This window comes from Furipterus horrens, unplaced genomic scaffold (assembly GCF_987537825.1).
Source record: "Furipterus horrens unplaced genomic scaffold, mFurHor1.1.pri manual_scaffold_13, whole genome shotgun sequence".
Taxonomy (NCBI): Eukaryota; Metazoa; Chordata; class Mammalia; order Chiroptera; family Furipteridae; genus Furipterus; species Furipterus horrens.
Window position 1 is genome coordinate 6,486,270 of NW_028327183.1, and position 26,584 is coordinate 6,512,853.

General features: G+C 50.8%; 1 protein-coding gene across 3 annotated transcripts; it reads left to right on the forward strand.

Annotated features, from left to right (window-relative positions):
- The first annotated feature begins 15,465 nt into the window (after nt 1–15,465).
- Nucleotides 15,466–22,299, forward strand: IRX6 (iroquois homeobox 6). Of its 3 annotated transcripts, none has more exons than XM_090259713.1 (6): nt 15,466–17,283; nt 18,300–18,557; nt 19,277–19,389; nt 19,590–19,900; nt 20,618–21,235; nt 22,152–22,299. In XM_090259713.1, exons 1-6 carry the CDS (start codon nt 17,239–17,241, stop codon nt 22,157–22,159), a joined length of 1,353 nt encoding a protein of 450 aa, XP_090115839.1. In that variant the 5' UTR covers nt 15,466–17,238; the 3' UTR covers nt 22,160–22,299. The 3 variants fall into 3 exon arrangements, with proteins under 3 accessions (XP_090115839.1, XP_090115841.1, XP_090115840.1); XM_090259715.1 differs by having other exon boundaries at nt 22,155–22,299; XM_090259714.1 differs by having other exon boundaries at nt 19,593–19,900.
- Nucleotides 22,300–26,584: the final 4,285 nt, after the last annotated feature.

Here is a 26,584-nt window from a genome sequence, read left to right on the forward strand (position 1 = left end):
ATAATTGGTTGGTATAAAATAGACAGGGGGAAGTTAATAATAATATAGGAAAGGGTGAAGCCAAAGAACTTATATGCATGACCCATGGACATGAACTAAGGGAGGTGGGATTGCTGGAGGGAAGGGGGATACTGGGAAGAGGGGAGCAAAGGGAAAAAATTGGAACTACTGTAACAATCAATAGAATATACTTTTTTCAAAACAGGATGTGCTGGGAAGGGGTCCTGAAAGAATAGTTGCTTGGTTTTCTGAATAGCCCAGAGGACTAAGGAGCTGGAACAGGGGCAGCCCCAATAAGTCAACACCACAACCATGGGGTGCTCTAAAGAGAATGCTGTGTCCCCAGACCTCAGTACACTTGAGTTGAAAAGGGGGAGAACTGATGAATGTTGGGGTAATCAAAATTTGCCTTCTCCATAATGCTAGCATTTGGCCACAGAATTATAAATGTCCCTTCCTCGTTCTCTACTGATAGCATGACCCCAGCTTAAGACCTTTCGTTATTCCCCAATGCCTTTAAAGCCAAGTACAAGTTCAGGTACCTCCCTTACCAGCTATATGAACTTGGGCAAGACACTCAACCCCCTGTGTCCACAGTTTCTTCATTTATCATATAAAAAAAATAATGATAGCACCTCCTACTTGTGGTAGAGTGGAGTCCATGTGATTTTGCTTCAGTTCCCCTCAAGAGGTGGCACCTGTTGCCCCTTTTCTTGAATCTGGGCTGACCAAATAGAGTAGCGATCATGCCAGTTCCCAGCCCACACCTCAGAGGTTTTGCGTGTTTTCTGTCTCTGCCTTGTGAACACACCCAGGCCAGCCTGTTGAGAGGGTGGGAAAGCATTCAACACGCTGCCCAGTGGAGGTCCCCTTAGGCCAGCCCCGCCCACACTGACCCAGCCCTGAACACAGACACGTGAGGGAGCCTGAGACCGGCCACGTGAGCCCAGATCTGCAGCACCTCTAGGCCCAGGATAAACAATAAATGATTGCTATCTTAAGCCACTAAACTTTGCAATAGTTTGTTATGCAGTGAACGCCAACTGAGAGGCTGCTTCATAGAGTTTTTGTGATTATCCAATGACATCATGGACCTAAAGTGCTTAGCTCAAGCGGAAGAGGGGAAGTCCTCAATCCATGCCAATTACTACTAGCAATAGTAATGGTACTAGTAATAGTAATGGTACTAATTGTGGTAACAGCAGCAGGAGAAAATACACTTCCGACCATAATGTTCAGTGTCCTGTTTATCTTGTAGCACACTCCCTGGATTTTCACCAGACTGAGTACTTTCACACGCACTTTGCACTTTCCACACCTTAAACTTGATTATACCTTTCCTCCTACCTGGGATGTTCTTCACTGCATGTGCACCTCCCGGAGCGTCTCTGACCTTGAAGCCTCAGCTGAAAGAAACTTCCAACGATGGCCATCAACAGAGTCAACTTCCCATTCTTCTGCGTATCGCTAGAACTCGGACGATGTCTCAGGCGACAAGACGTGGTCTTGTTTCAGAGAGAGCTATGTCTGTCTCTCCTGCATGATTTGAAACGCTCTGAACCTGGGGCCACGTTCCTCTCTGCTCTTCCCCCGTGGACCCAGCACAGGAGCTAAATCAGGAACGGCGAATATGAAATGCGGGGGGCAGGTCAGGTGTAGCCGATTGGCAGAGTTCCAGGAGTACCTGGTTGAGAAGCATCTTGTGGCTTCCTCAACTGATGAGCAGCGTCTTCCGTGGGCACAAAACGGGAACGAGGCGCCTGGGAGCAGGCCCTCCGCTGTGTGCCAATTCCATTCCGTTGTAAAACTCCGTATTTGAGACAAAACATATACAGCGGTCCCTCTCTATATCGCGGTTCACTTATCGCGGCCTCACTGGATCGCGGGATTTTTAAAAATATTATATTTAATTATTTATAGCGGATTTTTTGCTCTATCGCGGGATTTTGCGGTACTGTAGACGTATGTTGTTAAAGTTATGTAGGTTTCAGAGTGTAGAATATGTGTAAGGGTCCTACTTCGTGGGGCGGTCTGGAACGTAATCCCCGCGGTAAGTGAGGGAATACTGCATATATGATTTGATGGTACCTTTCTCTAGCATGTCTAATTGTTATCTCATCTAATCCTGTGACAACCCTGTATTTATTATTTTCCCATTTACAGAGGAGGTTAAACAGCTTGACTGCACTCACTCTGCTAACAAGAGGCAAAAGCCCCACTTGAATCTAGGTCGCCTGCCTATAAGTTCAAGGCTGCTTTTCCTGTGAGATACAAATTGTCTTAATTGACATCACAACCCTGAGTTTATATTTTCATGCGCCATGAAAATTCCCTTCAATTATGTAAATTGGAATATTTAGTTAAAACACAGGAAAGTGCCAAGGAGCCAAAAGCCCGCGTGTGCGTGCTTACACAGAGCAGAGACATAAAATCACAGGGCTTCCTTTTAGTTCTCTCCTCCTCTAATTTCCTACCCGAATTCTCCGTGTGGGCGTGCGGGCATGTGCCATGGTTATTGCTGTAATAGCATCATGAGGTCATAATGTGATGACTGATTTACTCAGTACAAAATGAAGACAATATTTCTAGTATACTAGTCTTGGCTGAGGGATAAAGGTGTTCTGCTAAATTCAATTTTCTGGTTAATAAAGAGTGCCTACATAGACTATTCTACAGTAGGGAGGAAGAGTGACCTTCATGTACGTGGAATAAAGTGGGCAGGTCACAGAAACAGAATGTGTCGTGAGAAAAGGAGGAAAGAGAGCAAACTTTTCAGGTCAATCCAATTCACATAAATTACACAAAACTGCAAAATGCACAAGTCCACAAAACCACATTCCATATTTCATATTTATCATGGGAGGGGAGTGGAAATGGGGATCATAAAAGGAGGAGGAAATACAGTTAGCAAGAAGGGGCCTCCCTCCAATGATGACAACTGGCTAAGAACTGAAAAATGTCACTCACATGATTCTACGACAGAAGTTCAAAATTAATTAATTAAAAATACATTCAAGTTAATGAAAGTTTCTGCAACACCAAAAATGGATACAAAATATGGAAATAATTCAAATGCCATCAAAAGGGCGTTCCCCCAGAAGTGTTTTATTGTGGAAAATAATCTTTTCTGCTGGCAATTCATCAATATATACTAAGCACTTTCTTGGTCTAGGTGTTGGGAGTACAGGATAAAGTAAAATCTTAAAGAGGTTAAGAACTGCCCTTACATACTGAACATCTATTAAATGCTAAGCTCTGCCCAAAGTATGTCACACGTGCATATTCTAATTAATTCTCATAATATGGTTGCAATTATTACCACTCCTTTTAAAGAGAAAGAACCTAAGGCTAACAGAGGTCAAGAATGTTACCCAAAGACAAAACTAGAAACCGGCAGAGCTAGAATTTGGATTCGTGTTCTTTCCATGGCATCGCATGGTGGACAATCTGGTATCAGGGCAAAGGGGGGTGGGTGGAGCTATGAAACACATATCCTGTCTTACAGCAGCTGAGTGTAATTGCTGTCAAGCCCATATGGACTCGGAGCTCCTGAGGGCACATACCAGCTCTCTTTCATCCCCACAGTGGCAATGCTTGGCCGATGTCTGACTCACATTCTTATTAAACAAGAAAAGTAATGACTAGCACTAAAAATAGAAGGGCTCATGCTGGCAAAAGTTATTGTATTTATGTATATACATAGGAAGTTGCATGAACAACCACAGAACTTGGCACTTAGTTGATATCACATGATACAATAAACTATGTACTCACACGCGCCAGAGCAGGGTCTCTCCAACCCTGTCCAGAGTTGGAGACTATCTGGGTTCTTCTACATGGATACAAGGGTTTGAATCAGTTACTACATCCAACTTCTGAGTCACCATCATCATCATCACGTCACCGTCACTCACCTGCCATTGCCATTGTACCATCACTGCTGTCATCGTTCATGGAACATATTCTATGTGCCAAGCTCTAAGCTGCGCGTTCCACATGCATCATTTCATTTAACAACCATAGGAGTTAATACCATTTCAATCCTATTTTGCAGCTTAAACAAAGGAAGACTCACGGAAGTTAAGTGACTTGCCCAAGATCGCATAGACAGCAAGCAATGGAGTAGAGTACATCTGTTGGGATAGGTTAGAATTGCTGCAATAACAGACATCTTTCAAATCGCAATGGCTTAAAGTTTACAAAGTTTGCTGCAAGTCTGAGCATCTTAAGGCCATCTGTCTTCCACGTGGTGACTCAGGAATCCAGTGGATCCACTCATTAGCATGAGGCCTGCGTATTTGCAGAAACAGAGGAAGAAAATGATGGACACCTCATGCAGAAGCTTCTCATTGTCTCAGCCTGGAAGAGATTCGCATTATTCATATTTCTGTGGCCCATCTGGTAACATGGCGCTGTCTAACTACAAGGAGGCTTGAATGTGTTGTCATACCCAGCAAGGGAAAGGGGAAGTGAATACAGATGTGCACTGGGAATATCTGCCACAAATAGGGACACTAATGGCCTCTTAGACTCGGAGACCTGCATCCACCATGAAGGTTAGATTTGACTTTGGAACACGTCCTAGATGTGACTTCTGGAGCATGTCCATGGGGTGTGGGGAGGATTGTCACGTCTTATGCCTTGACCCCGTGCTCAGACCCTGATGAGACCACGTGCATTCATTAACATTTAACCTTCACAATAACATCACAAGATAGACACGATGGTCCCCATTCTATAGATGAGGAAACTGAGGCTCAGAGAGGCAAGCACCAAGACCCAAAGCAACAGTTCACTACCTCCAAAACTAAGCTACAGCAAGATCGCAAAATAATCACATTTCCTCATTTGTTACTTTACAAAATGTTTTTATAAAGTTCACATCTGTGACAGCCCTATAAGGTTCATAGGAACACCCCAATTTCACAGGTGAGGACGCTGGCGTTCAGCAGGGTTAGGTACATTCACCTAAGGGGCCATGGGGCCAAGCCCATCCATGCGCAGAGATAAAACATCCTTAAGGCAAAGAGTTCCAGGACTAAGAGAGTAAAAGGTAGAGGCCTCCCCCAACCTCGTTCTGGCAGCCCTATCCCTGGGGGAGAGAAGGCAAGAGAAATTTCAACCCTTACAGAGTTCATGCTCTTAAACACTTATAAAAGCTTTAAGATCCAGACAAAATCCAGACCTAAGTGCAAAGGTTACTGGAGTTGGGATTTTATTGCCAGATGTAAATCCATCTTCTCTAAGACCTGTTCCAGGTCCCTTGCGCCTCACTTGAAATATTTCACGTGTGCTGAATGGATTTGTTGGCTCCTGTTGCTTCCATAAATTATGAGACCCAAATTTCTTAGGGCCTGGATCCAGTGGGGGTAGCTCTAACTGCTCCCCTCCAAGTGCTGGATGCAGGAGAGCTTTGCTTCATTCCTGGGAATTGCCCTGATTTACTCTTTGATCCCCCACTTTGGATTAGGGGGATGCACCTTGGCTCACACAACAGTTACCCCCACCCTCGGTGCCCAAATTTGGGCCATCACTCCCACCATTCTGTGGCCACAGCTGATTGGTCCAGTCACAAAGAAACTGGACCAAAAATGAACCAATCAGAGTCTCTCTCAGGAATGTGATGGGTAGCCAAAGGGGCATAGCTATTGGAGGCCAAGATTCCTTAATGGCAGCCTCTGGCTGAGATCTCTGAGTATGACTCCCTCCAGGGGGATGTCTATTCTGTCCTTGTATCTTTTTGTTCCACTTGACTGAGACCAGGTCCATCTGTTGGTTAACAAAACTTAACTAACGCCTGTGCTTAACCCATCCACCCTCAAGCCACAACCACAGGATCTTCAGCCTTCTCATTGCCTATGACCTGCTTTTCTGTATTTCTCCCCAAAACTCAGGAATGTCGCCTATTTCCTTTTGGAGCCCCCACAGAATCGTACAACGAGGACAGGGAAGAAGCGGAGAGGGTGTGCCTGGGCAAGGGTTAGTGCGCTCGAAGATGCCGCATCCCGTCAGCATTGTTATGCCTGACCTGGCTAGAACCCAGAGCTGCTCATCAGAGACCCAGCGCTTTCCTCAGTCTGCCCCCATCACCTTCCCATCTACCGTAATATGGTGACCCCCAGATCTCTCACCCCAGGGCCACGCCCAAGCTATTTCTTCTCTTACTTGGAATTCCTCTCTGCCTTCTTGGATTAAACACCCGACACGTGTCTCACAGGCAGATTATTTCTTCATCCTCTGCACACAGCAATAAAGCACTATTAGTTAAAATTAATCACTCCCATTGCCTTTCATGCTCATTCTCCTTGGTTGTGCTTAACATGTTGTATCATTATTATCTAATCTGCGTCTTGTCTGATCCCCACTGGGCTCGCTGTTCCTTAGATACGGCTTCCCTCCCAGGGTTAACGCCACCAAATCAGCTGCCGTGTCCCTCTGTACAAAGAGGACTCCTGGGTCTGTTTCCATGTTATTTATTTATTTTTGAGTCCAGCTGAAACTAGAAGATGCAGCCTCATGGAAGAAAAGTCTGCAGAAGTCAGTTCTTCAGTGTCGAAGTAGAATGTGCTTCAATGGTGCGTGTGACGGGCCCTGCCTGTGACTGACAGGGAAGGTGTGCGGGGTGGGGGCAGAGAGCGTGGGAGACGAGAAGGGACATCTAACAGAGAAGAAGAGGGGCAAAGCTCAGCAGATTCCCCTGTTTGTCTCCCGCCAGCTTGTGAGTGGGCACCCCTCTTAGAACACAGCCCTCCGTCAAGAGGCCTCATCAACATGCCCTGTGGACATTAAGAGAAAAAAATTCTGATGGCCTCCAGGCTGAGGAGTGCCACACGGGGGTCAAGGAGGAACATTTCTGTGCGTCCTGGAAAGATGTTAAATGAACAGAATGATACTCACTGTATATAAACTACCAAACATTTCTACGGGGTTACAATGTACCTGGGACGGTTCTGCGTGCTTTTCACAGTAATGCATTAAATCATCAGAAGAAATCTGTGCGAAAGGGTTATTATCTCCATTTTACTGATGGAGAAATTGAAAAACAGGGACTAAGAAACTTGTTCGAGGTAACCTGACCAATAAGTGGTAAAGCCACCATATAGGTAACCTCTACACCATGCTTTGCTATGTAGGCTGCTGCCTTTAGACTCTCCACCACCATGCTCTGCTGTCATTAAGTGTGTGTGTGTGTGTGTGTGTGTGTGTGTGTGTGTGTGTGAAGAGAGAGCTTGTAAATAGAGCTTATACTTTTATGGCTTGTATTAACATAGAAAATTCTGGAAGGCAGCCAAGAAACTCTTAGGAGTCCATGCCTCTAGAGAGAGGAGCTGAAATAATCAGGTGGTTTATTTGTCTCTTTGCACCCCCACTCCGCTGTCTCGCGCGTTATTCATCTGTAAGTAATAGAAGGCCCAATTAACAGAGACCGAAACAAAACCAGTTTATTTGTCTGACATAAGTAAAAGTTCAAAAGTAGTGGTTTATTGGCTCCCTGACAACAGGCTACTTTTGTGCAATTATCTTCCCAGTAACTCCCATTCCTCCGCTTATTTTTCCTGCACAGCATCTCCCTTTTCCCCACATCTCTCTGCTTCACCTGTGAGCCTTATGTGTCTCCTGCTCTAGAATGCCGGCTCCATGAGCAGGCGGACTTGTCTTGTTCCCAGCTGTATCCCGGCAGCTTGGAATTTTACCTGGAACAGAGTAAGCACTCAACAAACACTCGCCGAAGGAATGAGCACATGAACACCCCCTGTCCAGCCATCACGTCCGTGGTCGAGGCTCAGAAACAGAGGGGAACTACTGCCCTGGCCTCTGTCCTCTTCTCCCACGCTAACAAATGCGTTCCCAGAAGTCTCCACGTAGGTTTCCCCTAAGTCTCCTCGGCTGGAATTGGTTCACCTGGCGTGGTCCTCTCGCCCGGCAGCCAAAGATAACAGAGGGCCTGCAGCAAGGGGCCAGGAGTGCACGGAGCACCTGAGCCTGAGACATCAGGATGCTTCGCCAGGAAGGAGCAGGACGCAGGTGGTGGTTCGACAATCAACCCCATCTCCCACAGGGGGTCAGGCCTTTTACCATGTGCATGGTCAACTGTTATGTTCTACTTTTCATGAATACCAATGTCTGGGACCCATTGCAGGCTTGCTCAGAATCTCAGAGGGGGCGGCTGAGCGTGTGTGCTTTTTAAAGATGCTCGAAAGACGTTCGTGCGCCATCCGAGACAGAAAGGACTTCCACGCTTGCTGGCGGAAGAGTTTAGAGTCCTGGGAAAGGAAGTGAGACCAGGACCGACTCCCATAAAGACGGAAGTTCAAGCTCTCCTTTTGGAAGATGGCTGAACTGATGCCTCCAGAGGGGAAGAGCCTTGTCCAAAGCCTCCCAGGCAATCAGTGCTTTGCGCCCTTCCACTCTTGGCCATCTTTTTCTTCGTCATCAAGCGTTCTCAGCCAGGAGCAGGACTCTCCCTTTATTCCCATTTAACTTTTGCAGAGAAACAACCAAATATCAACTTTCCCTTTCTCTGTTTGCTGCCTAATCTAGGGTCATAAATAAGTCCCAAAGCAGAAAGACGCCCTTAATCCCCACCCTGCTTTTCCATATCCCTGGTGTTTGTAATGTAACAGGAATTTTAGCAGTTAATATCTACTCTCAGGCTTCCCTTCTGTATGTGTATAAATTTATATTTCATAATTAGAGTTGCAGGTTTCCCCTCTGCTCTATCCCTGTCCTCGAGCTGAAGAGGGACACAGGACATAGTTTATGTCCTCTGGTCTAGCCTGACAGTCTAATCCCACTCCTGTATCTCACACGGCCTCTGTCGAGTTCATTTTCTCCCAGCCATGAGATAGACTCCGGGCGCAACGCCTCCATCTCTGCAGACTCAAAGCAGTGTGCTTCCGGCGCAGTCCCAGGCCCCGCCTCTGAGAGATGCCAGCTTTGGGGCAGAGAGAAAAGCAGGCAAGGAGAGCCACACCAAGGTCACATCGGTGGATCAATCCTTGTGGATTAAATGCCTCGTCCTCAGTGCTGTGTGATTGTTCTGAGCAGTGCAGACTCTCTTCATCTTCAGAACTCGTGGCTAGAGCAAACCTAACCAATCAGGAAGCAGAGGCACATGTGGCTTTAAAACTGCCAGAGGACATCCAATCGCAAAACCAAAAGGAAAGAGCAAGGTGTCACCTGGCCGGAGATGGGAGGAGCTGCCGGGCTACCTCCCTACACCTGCACGGAACTCTGAGTCAGACTGTGCTCTCTTGCAAAAGACACTGAAGCCCATAAGAGGACCATGACATTCAAAGACTCAGTGGTTCCCAGGTTGTCACAAATGCCAATCAGTGATGTGGCCTAAATCAGTGGCTTAATCCCTCTGAACCTCAGTGGCTCATCCGTGAGAACAGGGTAAGAACCCTTCCCCTGTTCTACCCCTAGAGAGACAGGGGGAGGGAAGAGAGCAAGGCAGGAACACGCCATGCACGGAGCCGGTGGTGGGGTAGGTCTGCAACAGTGGAAGCACTGAGGCTCTAAATGCCACCCCAGCCACCCTCCCTCCCTCCCACCCATCAGTCAGACATTCTGTATGCCACTGGTCATCATTTGAAGTCTAATATAAAAAAAAAACCAAACCAAAAAAACAACAGCTACGTACCCAAAGTGTGAGTGCCAACACGACAAAACGTCCGTTTGGCCGCCCCTGCGTTCCCACTTCCATGCGGGTATCCCACATCGTGGAAGAGAAAAAGGTAGGGCGAGCCAACCACGCGGCAGAACAGGAACAACGCACCCAGATCAACTGCATATTAAGGCAAGAGGTTATGTCTTGAAACGGCATCACCTTGGCAATTAAGCATTTCATAGGAAATGTGTTCTTTTCCCGGGACTTTGAAGCCAGCAGCCTCAACTCAACCCCAGAATTGCAATCCTGGGTCTATTACCCCGGGCACGGTACTCTCTCTTAGGCTCCAGCTTTTACAACACAGAACAAATGCTATCCAATTTCAGGCAGATATTATAGCTCAACTCTAAATGCCACGGGAGCAGGGATTTTAATTGTCTCGCTGACTACCCAGTCCCCAGCCCCTACCTCAGCGCTCTTTAATAACAAGCGCTCAATAAATGCTTACTGAAGAAATGAATAAGGTGTCACCTAAGAAGTGCTTCACCTCAGGTCTAGAGTCTTGTGATCATTCCAGAAACATCAGGTCACTTTTCCAAAGCATTGCGGTGCTGGAGAAGTGATGTCAGAATGATGTGGAAATAGTTAACTCATGAGCATGAGAGCAGAAATCTGCTTCGTTCAGTGATGGGTCCTCACCTCCTAGAACCATGCCTGGCATTTAGTAGGCGCTCAATAAATGTCTGCTGTACGAATGACACCAGCTGTTCTTCGCGGAGAGCCCGGGTGCTACTTGAAGAGGAAGGCCAACGCCTTCAGATTCTCCGGTAGCCTCACTAGCACCTTGGACTGTGTGTTCACAAAAGATATTCAAGCATGGATAGTACCCTGGGACCACAGACCTTCAGGGGCACAAGGTGGCTTAGAACCACCATCGCAGGTCAATAGCAAATCACTGTGATGTGGGTCATGCGATAGTTTCAACGACCAAGTAGCAAAAACGTCTCTCTGGTTCCTGAAACTCTCTGGCAGACAGAATTTCAACAGAAAGTTGCAACAGAAATTCCACAACCTTCTGTCACTATGAAAAATGCTGTGAAGGGGATTTTTCTTACAAAACAGCAACATGCGAAAGTCATCAGTGCTGGCAAGCTCAAAGATAAATGAAGAAAACAAGAGGAACGGGTGCACTCGCTCTGGTTTTATGAATAGACTATCTCACCACCTTACTCATTTGTAAGGCCCTCCTGAGATCCTTTTTTATAGCAGGTTATGAATCATCTTCACGATATCTTTAAATGGATGATCAATACTATATTTTCCCATAAAATGTTTGGTTTGAAATCCGATTTTAAGTGCATTAGAGTTTTTGTGCACCGAGTGGGTGAATGCCATAATAAATTGTCATTACGTACGAAAGAAATACAGCAGAGATTAATTGCCGTATTTATTTATGAGTCTATAAAATACCTTGTGAGAGTCCTGGCACATTTTTGGGATACCAATTTGAACCTTCAGGGAAGTTAAAAGCATTACAAGGGACTGCAAGGAGATTTATTATCAGAATGTTTTTAATTGCAGACCCACGCAGACGTCCAGGTATTAGAATGGCTATGCCCTTAATGGGCACGTCTCCTGTGTTTCCCTTTTCTTGCTCCTTTAACAGTGATATACTTCGCATATTTTTATTGATTTGTCAAGATTTGTCATAAATTACCGCGGCCGGCACGTGACATCACCCCTGGCCCCAGCTTCCCTATAGCAGGGGCCAGGGTGGCACCAGAAAGCAGGCTCCGGGCTGGTTCTGAGAGTCTGCTTTAAATGGCAGGAGAAAGCACAGTGAAAGAGAATAAGATAATAAGATACTAATATCTTCCTCATAAGATAACGATGTGGGTGACTTGAAGTTGCTTGTGTTTTAATCAAAGCCTTAAAGTCTACGACAGTGAACTCCTATAGAGGAAAGGCTGACAATAGTGTCCTTAGAAACTGTTAGCAACCTTGTGTGTGCAAATACATCTCCGGCTGCAGTCGGGGCCAGCCACCCCCCCTCCTCCAACCCCACTTGTCCAGGACTTGATTCTGTCCCCAACTTCACACTCACCACCACACCGCCTAGGCCCTGTCACAGAGGGGAGAAAGACCATGGCATCTTCTCCCAGGGAGTCACATGCTGTCCTTTGCAGGTCTTTATTTCTTCCAGGCGGTTCTTTCCCAAAGATTTGAGCTTCCAAAGCTTCTCCCTGGCTTTCAAATCCATACATCTGTTGTTCAGTTTCCGTTTGCATTCTCTGAAAACACAGGAGATGCCTTGAGTTTATCATTAGAACGCTGTCACCATCCGCAGGATAAAATAATCAAGAATTTTAATACGCAAAAACCACTTTGAAAGTGAGCACCGTACACCCTAAATTCCCCTATTTTGCTAAAAAAAAAAGAAAGATTAAAAATGTTTTCTCTTCCTGAAAATAGTCACTAACTAAATTCAACTAATAGTTTTTTTAAACCAATTTGTATATGTAGACGTAACCCTGGCCAGATGTTTTTGAGGGTTTTTAAAATTTTTTGGTTGCTGTTTTTGTTTTGTTATACACTGAGTCACAGCTGGGTCTGCTTTATGATTTTCCATTTTAATTAATGACCCATGTCAAATTTCTAAAACTCCCAAATTATTACACAAGTTCTTTCATAATACAGGTTGATATAAAAACATGTAGCAGTGACCCTGAACTTACGTGCCTCCAGTGGCTTCTCTTTCAATATTTTTCTCTGCTAAATTATGCTGTGTCATCCAGAGCTACATGTGAAACCTCTCCGTTCCGACTGCAGTTAGCAACATCTCCTGGCTGTGTCTGACTTCATGTGTGTTTGAAATATAATCTGTGGAAAGACCCAAAGCGGGGAAGTCTGGATTCTGGTCCCTCTTGTATCATCTACTGGGTTATGTGATCTTGGATTTGCTTCTCGCCTCTCCAACCTCCTCATCATGAACCTTCCATAAGACACAGCAGAGCCCTGGCTGGTGTGGCTTGGTGAATTGAACACTGGCCTGTGAATCAAAGGGTCGCCAGTTCAATTCCCTGTCAGTGCATATTCGAGGGCTGCAGACCAGGTCCCCGGTTGGGGGCACACAAGAGGCAACCACACATTGATGTTTCTCTCCTTCTCTTTCTCCTTCCCTTCCCCTCTCTCTAAAAATAAATTTTAAAAATATTTTTTAAAGAAAAGAAAAAGCAGAGATGTTTAGGAAAGCCCCAAAGCATGCAACAAATGCAAAGAACTTCTGTTATTAATAAGCCATCCTTTTTAATTCTGAGCTCAGGTTTGTACTTGGTTTGCTGACACACTGGGGCCTCTGCATTCAGTCTCTCTCTTTTTTTTTTTTTACTTCATCCAAAACTTCATTCTTTCTGTCTGCCGTCTTTCTGCTAAGCGACATCAACACCCTCATTTGGGAATTATTGCCTTTTCATTTTCCCCTCCTGATGCCAGAGTTGCTGGTGACAAAATGTAGTCATGCAAGGGAGGGGCTCCACTGTGTTTCACAATCAGATACCATGCACTCTCCTTCCGTCAAAACAATTAGTGTTCATTCCGGCTTTCCCTGGGCGGACCTGTGGTGGCTGCCCGGTATAAATTATAGATGTGTCTGTCCAGAGATGGACTTGTTCATTCATGCATAGATTGGAGGGAATTTCGTTTTTCTCAGTTCAAAAACAGTCCCTATAAGATCTCTACTTCATCTGATTTGGCACATTTCCATCTGTTTTATTGTGCCCATATTCTCCCATATTCCGTCTATGAGGCATTTGAAGTTGATTTGGGGCGTTTCTGGTCTGGGTTATTCCCCATCCTTTTCCTGGTAAAAATCTGCTATCTTTATGAATCACTAGGAAATGATGAGCATTTAACCCCAAATAACTCAGTATGATTTGTTTTTCTTTGTGTGTGGTGGTGTGTGTGTGTGTGTGTGTGTGTGTGTGTGTCATACACTTGTGCTCAAGTTTATTGTCAAAGACACATCATTTACTCCATCTGCTGGGACCTTCAATGCATTTAAAGCAAAGCAACATGGAAGTAAACAAGGTAGATTATTAATACACTCCCTGCTCCAAATAGGCCTTTGATTGTTTACTTTGTTTCATATTTGTTTTAATGAGCAGCTAGAGGAAATACCAGGCATGCTGCATAATACAGAAAAGGAATCTGTATCATTGCCGACAATACATTAGCTCAGTGGGCTCCCTAAATATAACTGGAAGAGTCTGTATTTCATAGGTTCATTTACTTGCTTCAATAAAATTCTCTGTGTACACATACATACACAATTGGGCATTTTTCCCAAAACAAAATGAATCAGCGCCAAACAAAGCCATAAAAAGCCAGTGTGGTGGAGCTCAGAGCACGCCTATGCCGAAGCGGGTGCCTGTCAACAGTCAGGAGGAGCCAGTTCCCTGCAGGGGCCCTGCTTCGGGCTGCCCCAAAACCAGACTCCTTTCCGCCTGAGGTTTCTGCCAACTAGAGGCTGGTACTGGTTTAACTGCTGGCTTTGTGCTGTTGTGGGTCCCAACTGGGGCCCCCGAAGGATGGGAGGAATAGGCACACTTCTTCAGAACCAATCTTAGGCAACCCTGCTAAGCGCTCATGGTGGTGACAGTCACATGTCAGCAGCCCTGCGTAGGTTTGCCGTGGGTGTAACCTGTCCCTGGGAAAGAAACAACCCATTGAGGTCTCCCACGCCACGTTCTGGTGCCAAAAGCAACTTGGAAGACAATAGAAAGGTGCCTGAACATGAAACCTGTTCTCTTCGCAGCTGGTCTTCCTCCTGTTTTCTTTTTTCTTTTGAAAAACCGTGTTCCTTTTCTCTAATCCTAGAGAGCAAACGGAGAGGGAGGCCTGCAGGCCCTCTGCACGCATTGATACTGCAGAGGTCTTATAAATCAGCTAAAAATCAATATATTCTATGTGGTAGTTTCTCTTTTGCAACCAGATCACCAGGGGACAGAACTAATGCTTTTTCTCTACCACTATCCCCATTTTTCTGTCATAAAAAAGAAAAAAGAAAAAAAAAAGAAAGAAAACTGCTTAGAAATGAATGGGCAATCAAAGCTGCTGAGTAAGGATTTCAACTATCTAATTTTATTACTTTACAATTGACATACCTTCCCTCTGGAAATGTTTGCAATTAATTAATTAGCAGTAATCTTCCCCAAGGGACTAATTTAATGAATTCTCTCCAATTCTCACTTTAAAAAAAAAAAAGCTTCAATGTATCCAGGCTGCAAATACGTGGATGACTCAAAGTGCATTTTGAAAAATCAAGGGTTCTATCTGCTATGGTGAATTTTTATTACTAAATCAATCAGGTGATAACCATAATTCTTTTTTTAACTAGGAGTTTCCCGGGTTGAACGCAGGGTTTCTCCAGGGTAAAGACTGTTTGTTAGTATTTACAATGGAGCTTGTCCTGCTGTTCATCTCAGGCAGAGCCTGCAGTCTGTGGCTTCTTGAAGTGCCTCTCGCGTTCTGCAGAATCCATAAAGAGAAAAAAAGAAGCTGGAAATCTTGTTATAAAGAGGTCACTGGCTTCCTGGCCTATCAATCCCTCCTGCAAGGTGCCAGAGGCAAACAGGGTCCCAGACCTTGCCTGGTAAGTGGGCTCCCTCCTCACCTCACAAGGACCTGGGGTGTCCTTAACCTGGGGCCACGTGTTCTTGCGTTTCAACTAGGAACTAAAACTGAGCCCTTGGACCCCACCCCCACGCCCCCTGCATTCCTCCAGGGAGGTGTGGTGAGGGCCTGGGAGAAGGAGAGCTGTTGTCAACTGTGAAACGCGATGACTCCGTGAGTGAAAGGCGAGTTTTTCTGAGGCTGCTGGCCTGCATTCCGGCAGCATCCGACAAAGACCCCCAGACTGGCTGTCCCTTTTCGCCCCCAGACGACGGGGATTGGAGGCCCTCAAGGGGAGGCTCCTCGGGGCCTGGGGATCAAGCCTTCGGATGTGCAAAGTCCACGCTGCTTGCAAACTGCACCCCCTGGTCCGGAGGTCAGTCATTGAGGACGCAGCCATTTCCCTTACCCGAAAGAGCTCCTCCGCCATCAGTGTCCCCTAGAGGACTCCTGGGATGGAGGCAGACGGTCAGGCCGCTAGGCCCAGCCAGGCGTCCCTGCAGAACGCAGAGAATGGGCCGCTGAAGCGCGGCTCGCCAGCGCCACCCCCAGCGGAGCGCAGCGGCTGCAGCTCGCCCGGCGCCTTCCTGCGGCTCCCCGCTTCACCGCGGACACAGAGGGCGGTGCGCAGGAAGCAGCGGAGTCTCACCTTCCAGGGAGATGCCCAGGGGTCTTAGCCCGTGGCTGGCAGATGCCAGGGGTCAGAGACTGGGCGCGCTTCCTGGCAGACTCCGAAGAGACCTGAACCTTGGCCTCGAGGGGGCGCTCTTTGGCCCAGACGAAGGCCAGAGGGCTGCAAAGAAGCCCTGGGGTCAAGGCCCTAGCAAAGGCCAGAGCTTGGAGGGCCTGAATCCGGCTAAAATTTGGGGAGACTGGAGAGCGGAGCCAGGTCCCCGAGGACAAAGGCGGGCGGGCCAGTTGGACTCACCGACGCCGTCCAGTGCTGCCCCCACGGACCAGGGGGCGTGTGGGGGAACAAACTTTCCTGTAGTGGAGGGGAGGGAGAGGCCGGCTGGAGAGTTCTCCCCCGAGCCTCTGCTCTCCTCCACCTGCCGGCGTGCAATCCTCCGCCCAGCCTGCGCCCACCCCAGTTCCCTTCCCTCCCCTCCCCAGCGTGCCTCTGTTCACTTAGACTCTTCCTCTCTCTCCTCTCCCCTCCTCCTTCTCCCTCTTGCGTTTCTCCCCGACTTTTCTCCTCTTTTTTCTCCTGTGTCTTCTTTTGTATTCTCCCCTTCCTCGCCGCCTAGGTTGCTTCTCTTCTAGTCCGGGCCGCAGGGAGGAGGTAAGCGCGCTGCGCCCGGGGCCTGCGCGACGCAGAGGGAGGCGTTTCTCCTACTTCTCCCAGCTAATTTGGAGCGATTGTATGTGCGCGCGCGCGCATGAGTGGAAAGCGAAAAGGAGTGGGATCCAGCGCCAAGCAGAGAGGGTCAGGGTCTTTGACATTCTTCACCAGCTGCACAAACCTCCCGGAACAAGTGTGAGTGTGGGTGAGGGCGCGCGCGCGCACGGGCTGGCTGCGCTTGGCACATTTGGTGGCCTGGGGCCGCAGGGCCTGGGGGCCCGCCTGGCAGCCCGGGATTACTGTGACGTCACGTTGAGCCTCTGGCCACCTTGGACTGGGACACTTCGGGAGCAGCACAGCCCCACGCCGCGCCTCATCACGCCTCACCAACGCGCGCCTTTGGGGACCCGCATCCTCTCCCTTCCCCTGCCCATCCATGGGCCCTTCTGTCTTCCGGACCACGCGGGCCGGTGGAGCGCGTTCTAGAGCGCAGGACTCGGCAGTCGGGCTGCCCTCTGCTCTGCCTCCAGTTGCACCCAGCGGGCGGAGGACCCGGCGCTGGGCACTTGCAGCTGCGTAAGGAACCGAGGCTGCACACTGCTGGAGGCGCAGAACCTCGGGGCTGAGGCGGGAACCAGCAAAAGAACAGAGAGGCGGGCCAGGGAGAGCCACCATGTCCTTCCCGCACTTTGGACACCCGTATGGCAGCGCTTCCCAGGTAAGAGGCGTCTCCATGGGAGATTGGGCCGGCCTGGGCAGAGGGGGCGCCCAGTGCACGCACCTGCCCCTGAGCGCCCTTGGCCTTACTCTCGCACGAATCTCCCGGGAAACTAGAGGGAGTAGGAACCAGGGTAATGCACCGCGGTCCGCTCTGACCTCCTCAGTTCCTAGCTGAGAACGGTCCACTCCCCCAATGCACACTGTAAAATCGGGTGACCCAAAACTTGGACACTCTGACCAGAACTCGGCGAGGTGGGTGGAATCTCGGAGATCTTCCAGACAAGGCCTCCTTACCGTGCAGATACCCAAGGTGGCCAGAGAGCCTCAGAAAAAAAGACTTCTAGTCCAGAGCCTTGCCCATCTCTCGATTTTCCTGTTGCTCTTGGTTGTTGACCTCTATTCTCATCTTCCCACTCCCCTGGGTGGGTCCAAGGTCTCTGCTTTGGTTCCTTCAGTTGTCCGGACAAGGGTGTCATGCAGTTGCAAGAGTCTCCTGGGGAAATTCTGGGGACACCCAACACTGTTCTCCAGTTTCGCTCCAGAATGCAAGATGTATTTTCCCGGGTCTAGTCCCAGCCAGACCTCTGCCCCGCTCTGTGGTCTTGGACAAGTCTCAACTTTGACTGCTCTTCATGCCCTTTCCATAAAATGCGAATGGGTGTGAGAATGAGGAAGGTCTCCAAGGCCAACTGCTAGCTCTGCCTTGTAGGACCCTGTGATGGGAAGGGGCAGGGGGATGCGAGGGAACCGGCCGGACGTGTCTTCTGAAATTCGGTTTTCATAATGTTCCCAATGCCCAGTCGCCCTGGGACTCTGAAGCCTTAGCAAAGGCTTAGGAGTTCCTATAATTGCGTCTTCGGATAACTCTGGCCCCAGCGCTCAGCAGAATGCTCAGCACACGGGGGCATTTAGATAATGGTGAATGAAGGAGATATCCGGCAGTCCCGCCGCGGGCTCCCGCCAGCCCAAGGGGCCGGTCTCTGACCTCCGCTGCCCCTTCTCCCGCCCCCGTAGTTCCTGGTGTCTGCAAGTTCCAGCGCCACTTGCTGCGAATCCGCCCCGTGCTCCGTCCCAGACGTGGCCTCAGGGTCCACCCCAGCGGCGGCTCTCTGCTTAGCACCTTACGACAGCCGGCTGCTGGGCAGTGCGCGGCCTGAGCTGGGCGCGGCCTTGGGCATCTATGGAGCCCCTTACGCGGCCGCTGCAGCGGCCCAGAGCTATCCAGGGTACCTGCCCTACAGCCCGGAGCCGCCCGCGCTGTACGGGGCGCTGGTGAGTACATGGGGGTAGGGTCTGGGTCTGTGCGCCAGAACCCACCCGGCATGGGGGCGGGAGCGGCAGCTGTGGCTGGAATCCAGTGTAACATCTCCAGTGAAAATCTAGGAAAGACGCCCCACTCCCCGGATAGGAAATGGTTAGGACTGTGTATAAGGGGGACAATACACCTTTACACCATTTTACAGTTTGCAGAAGTCCATACTGTTTTGAAAACATTTGCACTTCTGTTAATTCTGTGAGATAGGCAAGTCATCACTTTAATCACTTTACAGATGAGGACATTGAGGTGCAGAGGTAAATCTGTTACCCCAAATCATAGTGACACAAAGGGTCAGAGAATAGCTCTGCAAGAAGCCTGAGGCAAGGAAGTTGCCCAGCTGGCGGGGGAGGGGGGGTAGTGGGGGAGGGAGGAGCACACAAGTCCTAACAGTAATAATAACAGCTTGTGTTTAACAACTACTGCTTGGTCTGCACCAGGAATTCTGCCAAGTGCTCTTCTTCAATAACCTATAGGGGCTATTGTTATCCCCATTTACCAAGGGGAGACTGAGGCACAGAGTGCTTAACTGTTCCTAAGATCACACAGCCAATGCAGGTAGTGATGCTGGGATTTAACCAGACTTGACTCCGGAGTTCACACCCTTAGCAACGCCCCCGCCCTGTCTCCTCCCCAAATGTGGGTAGTCCAGAATTCTTTCTTCCTCCCTCACCAGAATCCGCAGTATGAATTTAAGGAGACTGCAGGGAACTTTACACCCGGCCTGTCACAACCAGGAGCCTATTACCCCTATGAGCCCACCACTCTGGGGCAATACCAGTATGACCGGTAAGGCCCAGGGCACCCTAATGGCTGGCATAGAAAGCTCTTCCCTCTCCAATGCCCAGGTAGAGCTGGTCTGGGCAGAGCTTCGGAAGGGGGGCGAGTGGGGAGGGAGAGGAGCAGATTCTCACTTCCAAGCTGCACACTGTCTCCTTCCTGCCACCCCAGGTCGCCAGCCCCCAAACTGTGAGCCAGGTTCTCCCTAGCAGGTACGGACCGATGGAGCTGAGTGGCGCTGGACGCCGGAAGAACGCCACCCGAGAAACCACCAGCACGCTCAAGGCCTGGCTCAACGAGCACCGCAAGAACCCCTACCCCACCAAGGGCGAGAAGATCATGCTGGCCATCATCACCAAGATGACCCTCACCCAGGTGTCCACCTGGTTCGCCAACGCGCGCCGGCGCCTCAAGAAGGAGAACAAGATGACGTGGGCGCCCAAGAACAAAGGCGGGGAGGAGAGGAGGGCGGGGAGTGCAGCGGAGGAATCTCTGGGCTGCCTAAATGGTGACACCAAAGGTACCCAAAACGTTCACCACCCCACCTTGCTGTGCGGTAGCTTTTAGGGAAGGCACTCCTTGCTCACACACCCTCGCGTGTGCACACCCTGCGTGCCTCCGGGCCTGTGCCTGCTCTGTACCCTCTGCCCCCGAATTCCCTACAGAAGCAGCTTCTTCTCGACTTTAACGTGTCACCTCTGAAAAGCCTCCTCTGGTCGCCTAAGGCAGTGCAGATGTCCAGCTAGTCTCCCTTGTCAGCCCCTTTTCTTTCCTTTGCCGTACTTATCATCACTGTGACCTCTTCAAAAATTTCAGCTCCTCTAGAAGGTGTCTTTCCCTAAAGTAATGCCTAAAAGATGTCTGTTAGCACTCTGTAAATATTTGCTGGATTCGATCACACACACCAGCCACCTTTGGGTGTGGAAATTAGGTAGAAATTGTCCCCCTGCTTTTATAAGGTTGAAAAACGGAGATCCAGGTCTTAGGACAGCAAAGTGTGGGTTTCCTCAGCCTGGCGGTTCATGGAGAGGAAGAGACTTCCAAGGGGTGGGGTCAAGGCTGGGGTGGACATTTTTCCCCAGGGGCAAGGGTAAGGGATGGTGCTGCCAGCCTAGTGAAGGACTCAGAGCTCTCGGACTGCAGGACGCATCTTGCTAAAAGCTTTTCAGGGATTGGCACTCCCGTGGATTTCCCGTGGGACCTGGGGCTTTTCTCACTCACTCCTGATTTCCTGCAGGCGTTGCTGCTAGCCAGGAAGCTCAGGGACTCCGGCTGAGTGACCTGGAAGATCTGGAGGAAGAGGAGGAGGAAGAGGAAGAGGAGGAGGCCGAAGAAGAGGAGGCAGTAGTCACAGCCATGGACAGGCTGGCTGAGTTCCATAAGGACACGCAGTCTCTGCCTGCACAACGTGCTGCCGCTCGAGTGGGCCGGCTGGAGCGCAGGGACTGCGGCCTGGCGGCGCCCCGCTTCTCCTTCCATGAGCCCCCCGGATCCGGAGAAGCTGATTTCCTCCGGGCGGAGCCAGGGGCGCGCACTTTGACCATGCACTACTCACGCAGCCAGAAACCGCGCATCTGGTCTCTGGCGCGCACTGCGGCAGCCAGCGCTGCAGAAGGTGCGCCTCCAAGCCCGCCCAAGCCACGAAGTCCTGAGCGCCACCTGATTCCCGGACGGCCTCCAGGCTCCGGCTGCCGACCTACGGTCCCCAGAGACTCCGCATGTGACGAGTCTTCTCACATAGCCAAGGCCTTCGGAAAGCCCACCGTTGCGCTGCAGGGGCTGTCCCAGAACTGTGTACCGTGCCTGCGGCGGAGGGAGCCGGCAGTGCCCTGCCAGTACCCGTCTGGAGCGGAAGGTAGTGGGCCCCCAGCAGCGCTGGGAGTGTGTCCAAAAGTCACCTGCCCACGTGCTGTCCAGCCATCGAACACCCTCTCTGACTCTTGGGCATACCCAGGTTCTGCTTGGCCTGACATTATCCCACCATACTCTTTGAAATGGGAGCTTAGAGATAATATTCCTAGTTTCCCTTCATTTTAAAGCCAAAATAATAGTGATATGCTCAGAGTGAGACTGTAACTTACCTAAGGTCACTTAAGAAAGTCTTTGAAGAGATGGGCAATCTACATCTCTGCTCGCGTGTTCAGTGTTCTACCAAATGCACCAGGTGGGCACCATCATGACCCTCTGGCCCAGGTGCCCTTCAGAGGAGGGCAGCTGTCCCCTGCTGTGCTTGTATCAGGAGTTTGCTAGATCTGGGCAGACAGCTGGGCTTCCTGAGAAGTGTGAAGGGCAGGGCCTGGCACATACAATTGGTTTAAAGCCAGTGTTTCAGAGATCTTGCAGCCCACGAACGCCCCTGGGGAGGGCAATCCAGGGCTGGTGCTGCCTCTGGAGAGCACTGACCCCCAAGATCTCACTCCTAATCAGGGTGTGACTGCCAATCAGTGCCTCCTCCCCTGGCTGGTTCTCTGGCCATGCGGGGACGGAAATTTCACCCCACAAAGGGACCTTCCCCAGGCGATGGGCAGTCTCCAGCGATTACTGTCAGAGTCTGCTCTTTGCAGTCATTTCTCTCGGGATTAGCTGTTGGCTTAGAAAATAGGGTTACATTGTTATTTGAATTTACACATAATGGAGTCCAAGTGTTACTTCTGGCGAGCAAATTGCTTCTAGACCTTCGATTCCCTTCGGATGAGGCATCACTGACCTCCGATTTCCTAGGAATCGCCACCAAGCGGCCTCTGGGTTTTAATCGACCTTTCCTCTCTCAGCAGGTTAGCGCAACGGTGCGATTTGCGATTTGCGGAAGAATCTCGGAAATGAGCCCTCCTTTTCGAACTCACCTTCACTCCGAGAAGCTGGGAAACCTCCCCAAGAACTGGGAGCTCTCGCTTCGCTCTAACAGACAGACACACAGAAGCCCTCTCCTTGCCCGCAGAACTGAAGTGGGGTAGCAGACTGCCATCCCGTCAGATCCCAGAGGAAATGACGGGGCACCTTGGGGAAGGCTGGGCGAGTCTGCCTCCCTCCTCTGGATTCAGGGCCTGAAGCGGCTCCCTCTCCTGCTCACTCCCGCACCCCTCGCTTTGTAACTTCCCAGCTGACCTGGCCCCTAAGGACCACCTGTCTTCGCCTCTCCCCACCCCATGTGTCCTTAAAAATAATCAAGCCTATCCTAAGCTGTGTGGCGTCTCTGTAGCAGGGGGGGCCTGGAGAGGTCGGGAAGGATGGAATGGGGACAGGGCGGCGTGGGCTGCAGACCTCAGTCCCCTTAATCGCAGGGAGAGAAGTTGCCAAGGTTTTGGCCAAGGCCGGGTGGCTCGCCGCTCAGCCCACGGAAGTCTGCGGCGTAACCTACTCGCTGAGCCCGGGTGTCTAGGGGCTGATTCGTGTGCGCGGGAGGTGGGGACCACGTCTCTGAGGTCGAGGATGGTGGGAGTTTGTCGGGATACTTGTCTGGAAGCTGCCTGTGCTTCCCGGGTCGTACTTGGATTTTAAGTTCATTGGGAGGAGGGGCGATGGGGATCTTTTTGGTCGTCCCTTGGCACGGGCCGCTGGGACCCCCGCGCGCCTTGGGTGGGACAGAATGGCGAGCTCTGGCACCGTGCCAGGTCCATAGGAGGCCAGACGGGGGGCATTCTTTCCGTTTAATCGGTGTCAGCACACACTTCCGGTACAGGCCAACCAATGGGAGCTGGTGGCCGGGGCAGGGGGCTTTGTCCCCGCGGCGAGCAGTGTCGGGAGTCGGGCGGAGGGGGGAGGGGGGAGGAGGGAAATGAAAGATTTCAAGATGCCTGCGCAAGGCCAGAGTCCGTGTCCCCGGCACGGTGCCTTAGGCTTCAGCCAGGGCGCGAGTTCGCCACTGCTCCCAAGGGAACAGGGGAGTGAATCCGGGCCCGGGGCCCAGTGGGGAGCTCCGGGGAGCGAATGGGCGCGGGGAAGGCAGCTGGGGTGTGCGCCTAGGGGCTTGAGAAGCTCCCGCCCTGGTTGGGGGGTGGCCTTCCAGACCAGCGCAGGTGCCAGGCAGCCAGTCACTGAAGTCTGGGGCGAGAAGGGTGCGTGTCCTGGGGGAAAATGGAGGGATAGAGGTTTTAAGAGCCTCGGAGGCTGAAGGGGGCGGGCGGGTGGGGTAGCGAAGCTGCAGAACAAGCAGCAGGCCACCTTCCCGGCCCCCACCCTGTCTTACTTCTTCTAGAGTGGTCGGAGTCAGAAGAGGCTTTAGAAGTCATGCATGACAAAAATACAAAATCCTTCCTCAGATGAGGAAACTGAGGCCAAGAGGGAGGACAAGGGACTGGCTCAGGGTCACACAGAATCCGTGCTGGGATGGACCCCAACTTTATGCTCAGGGTCCTTTTCGTTCGGTTCATGCTCTTCTCCCTCACTTCTCTGGGAAGTCCCCTCCCTGCTTTCGTTCTGCTTCTGGGCAGCAGCTGCGCCTACCCCAACCTCCCCCGGGGGGACCCTCCTGTCACCCTCTCTGACCCGTGGCTTAGGGTCCGGGAAATTAAACTGCGAAAAGATAAACATTATTTCCAGTCGGCTTTGCGGGATTAACGCTTGTAATAAAGAGCATTAGCTGGAGTTTTCCTTCTAGGCGCCCTCGACCACGCCCCCTCCTGGGGGGACCAGGTAGACCCCTCTGGAGTCTGCAGCGTCTGCACAGGCTTGTTCCTGCCGCCTCCCGGTGGGAGTGAGGCTGCAGTCAGCCCTTCTGTGGCGGAGAGAGGGGCCTTAGCATCACAATGAGCCGCACTTGGAGATGGGAAAGTGAAGGCCAGAGAGAAGGGGCCCGCCTCCGCCGGAAGTCCTGCGCCCCCACACAGAGCAAAGGATGGAGGCTGGGGGATCTGACCCCCACAAAGCACCCGGCCATGCAGCCTTTTGTAGGAACAGTGAGGCTTGGGAAAGGAAGCCCACCCAGCCATCCTGCCTTATCGCCAGGACCTCAGGGGGTCGGCTCTTGTCTGGGAGGCCTAGCCTCTCCCAGCCCCCCTCAACCCACAGCAGGAGCCTGCAGCCAGGGTTGTCCCCAAGATCCTGACCTGGCTGGTTGGGGACAGTGGGGTGTGAGAAGGACCAAAAGGAGTAGCCAGGAATCCCAGAAAATGGCTTTGCCGTCTCAATCCCATTATTTATTAGGTGGCATAGACAAGCCCCTTCCCTTCTCTCGGTTTCTCCTGCTGTCAAAGGCAGGCACGGTCTAGACCTCCATCCTGGGGTACCAGTGAGGGACCTGAGAATGGCCCCTCTGAGCCTGTGATTGATTATCCCAGCCGCAGGCCCCCAGCGGCAATCTGTTCCCACCATCTCTGCCCCCACTGAGGGCCTCCTGCAAATCTCCCAGTATAATCTCCCAGAATCATATTTTGAATACTGTTTTGATTAAACACCAGAGCCAGGGGAGGGGGGACACAGCCCCGGTCTCCTCCGCTGAGCCTCCTGGTGCCCGCAGACAGCTGGCCTGTGAGCCCTGCGCAGTGCGTGTCAGTAGGTGTAGAACGGTGACATTCTCAGGTTTGGGGTCTATAGGAGCTGGACCTCCAAACTCCCTTGATGGCTCAAGTGCCCCTTCCGTCGACTGAGGGGCAACCACCAGGGGGCCAGGTTGAGAGAAGCTGAGCCAGCACGCCATAGCACACTGGTGTCTTTCCTGATGCCTCTTCCACCAGGAGCCACTGCATCAGCATTGTACTCACTGGATGACCTCTATGGTCATGTTTGGCTCTAAGGTCATGTGACCCTGGTAGTGATCATAAGAGCTTGCGGGGTCCTTACTATATGCCAGACTCCGCGCCATGTCCTTTCATTGCCCTGGCTCATTTGCGTGCAGTAACAGTCCTGGGGAGCATATCTTATACCGACTAGTATGCCCTTTAACAAAGAAGAAAACAGGCTCAGAGAGGTTAAGTTACAAGATGTCAGTTACCCAGGTAGCACGCACACAAGTCATGTTCTCAGTATCGCTGATGCCGGACCACTAAGCTCTACGGCGAATACATTCTATTATATTATCTCATATCTGGAACTCCACGTTGCCCTCCCTCCTTCTCAGGAATGTCCGATGGACAAAAACTTCTGGTGCCCATATCCTGGCCAAGAGCATTCCCCACCTGTCCCTGGGACATCTCCCTGGGACATGGCTCTCCGAGACACCTTGGATCGTCGTCGTCGGCAGCCGTCCGTCTCGAGAGACGACGGTGTAGCTTCTTAAGAGTCTATCTGCACCGCCGAGAATGGCTGTGCAGTCCGACTCGGGAGTGACACGGTATCTGTCTCCTCCCGTGTTGAATCGACATCTTGTGATGACGCTGAAGCTACAGAGCCTGGGCAGGGTAATATGGAGGGTCTGCTGTTGCCCATGCAGCAGACCCCCCCTCTCTTCGCAGCTGAAGGGTCCAAGGGAAAGACGGAGTCAATACAGCTTGGCTTCAGGTGCGCCGCAGGAGTTGCCGGTGTTGACTACAACGTCAAACCGCCTTAGGGACTCCGGCTCCGGATTTTCTGTCGGGGTTTACTCCCTTAGCCTTTCCCCTGAAGAGGTATGCCGCAAGGCAGCGGAGGTTTTTTGGAGTCAGAGTTTTCCTTCTCTGATGTGCCCTGACTGGAAGATCGAACCAGCGACACTTAGCTCGCAGGCCGACGCTCAATCCACTGAGCCAAACCAGCCAGGACTGACACCTTGGATCAGTGTTTGGCAAAATGTAGCCCACAGATCTCCACCATTAAAATCAGTCCATGACTGAAGAACCCTAGCTACAGGGAAGTGGCTAGAGGATCTACCTTTACAACAAACAAGCACCCTAGGTGGTCTGATGGGCCTCTAACCTGAGCGGTGGTGGCTGAACCTGAAGCAGCCAGACTCTAAATTCCGCAGGAGAGCTTGGGACACCTGCTGTCGGCCCAGAGGAAATCACATCCCAGTAACAGGTGCACACATTTCCTCCAGGATTTAATCTGGATTCACATTCAATCTCCTCATCTGGTTCAGTTTCTCCTCCTCCCCCTTCCTGGAGCTCAAAGGCTTGTTGTTTTTGGAGGGGGAGGTTGTAGCCTAGGAGACTAACTTGCCTTTCCCAGCTGTCTGAAGACAAACTGGGATTCCAGGGTCGGAGGCATCTGAGGACCCCCATGTACCTCAGTGTGTAAGGGAATTCTGTCCGCCAGCACAATTCATGCAGTCAATAACCTCTACACAGTTGGG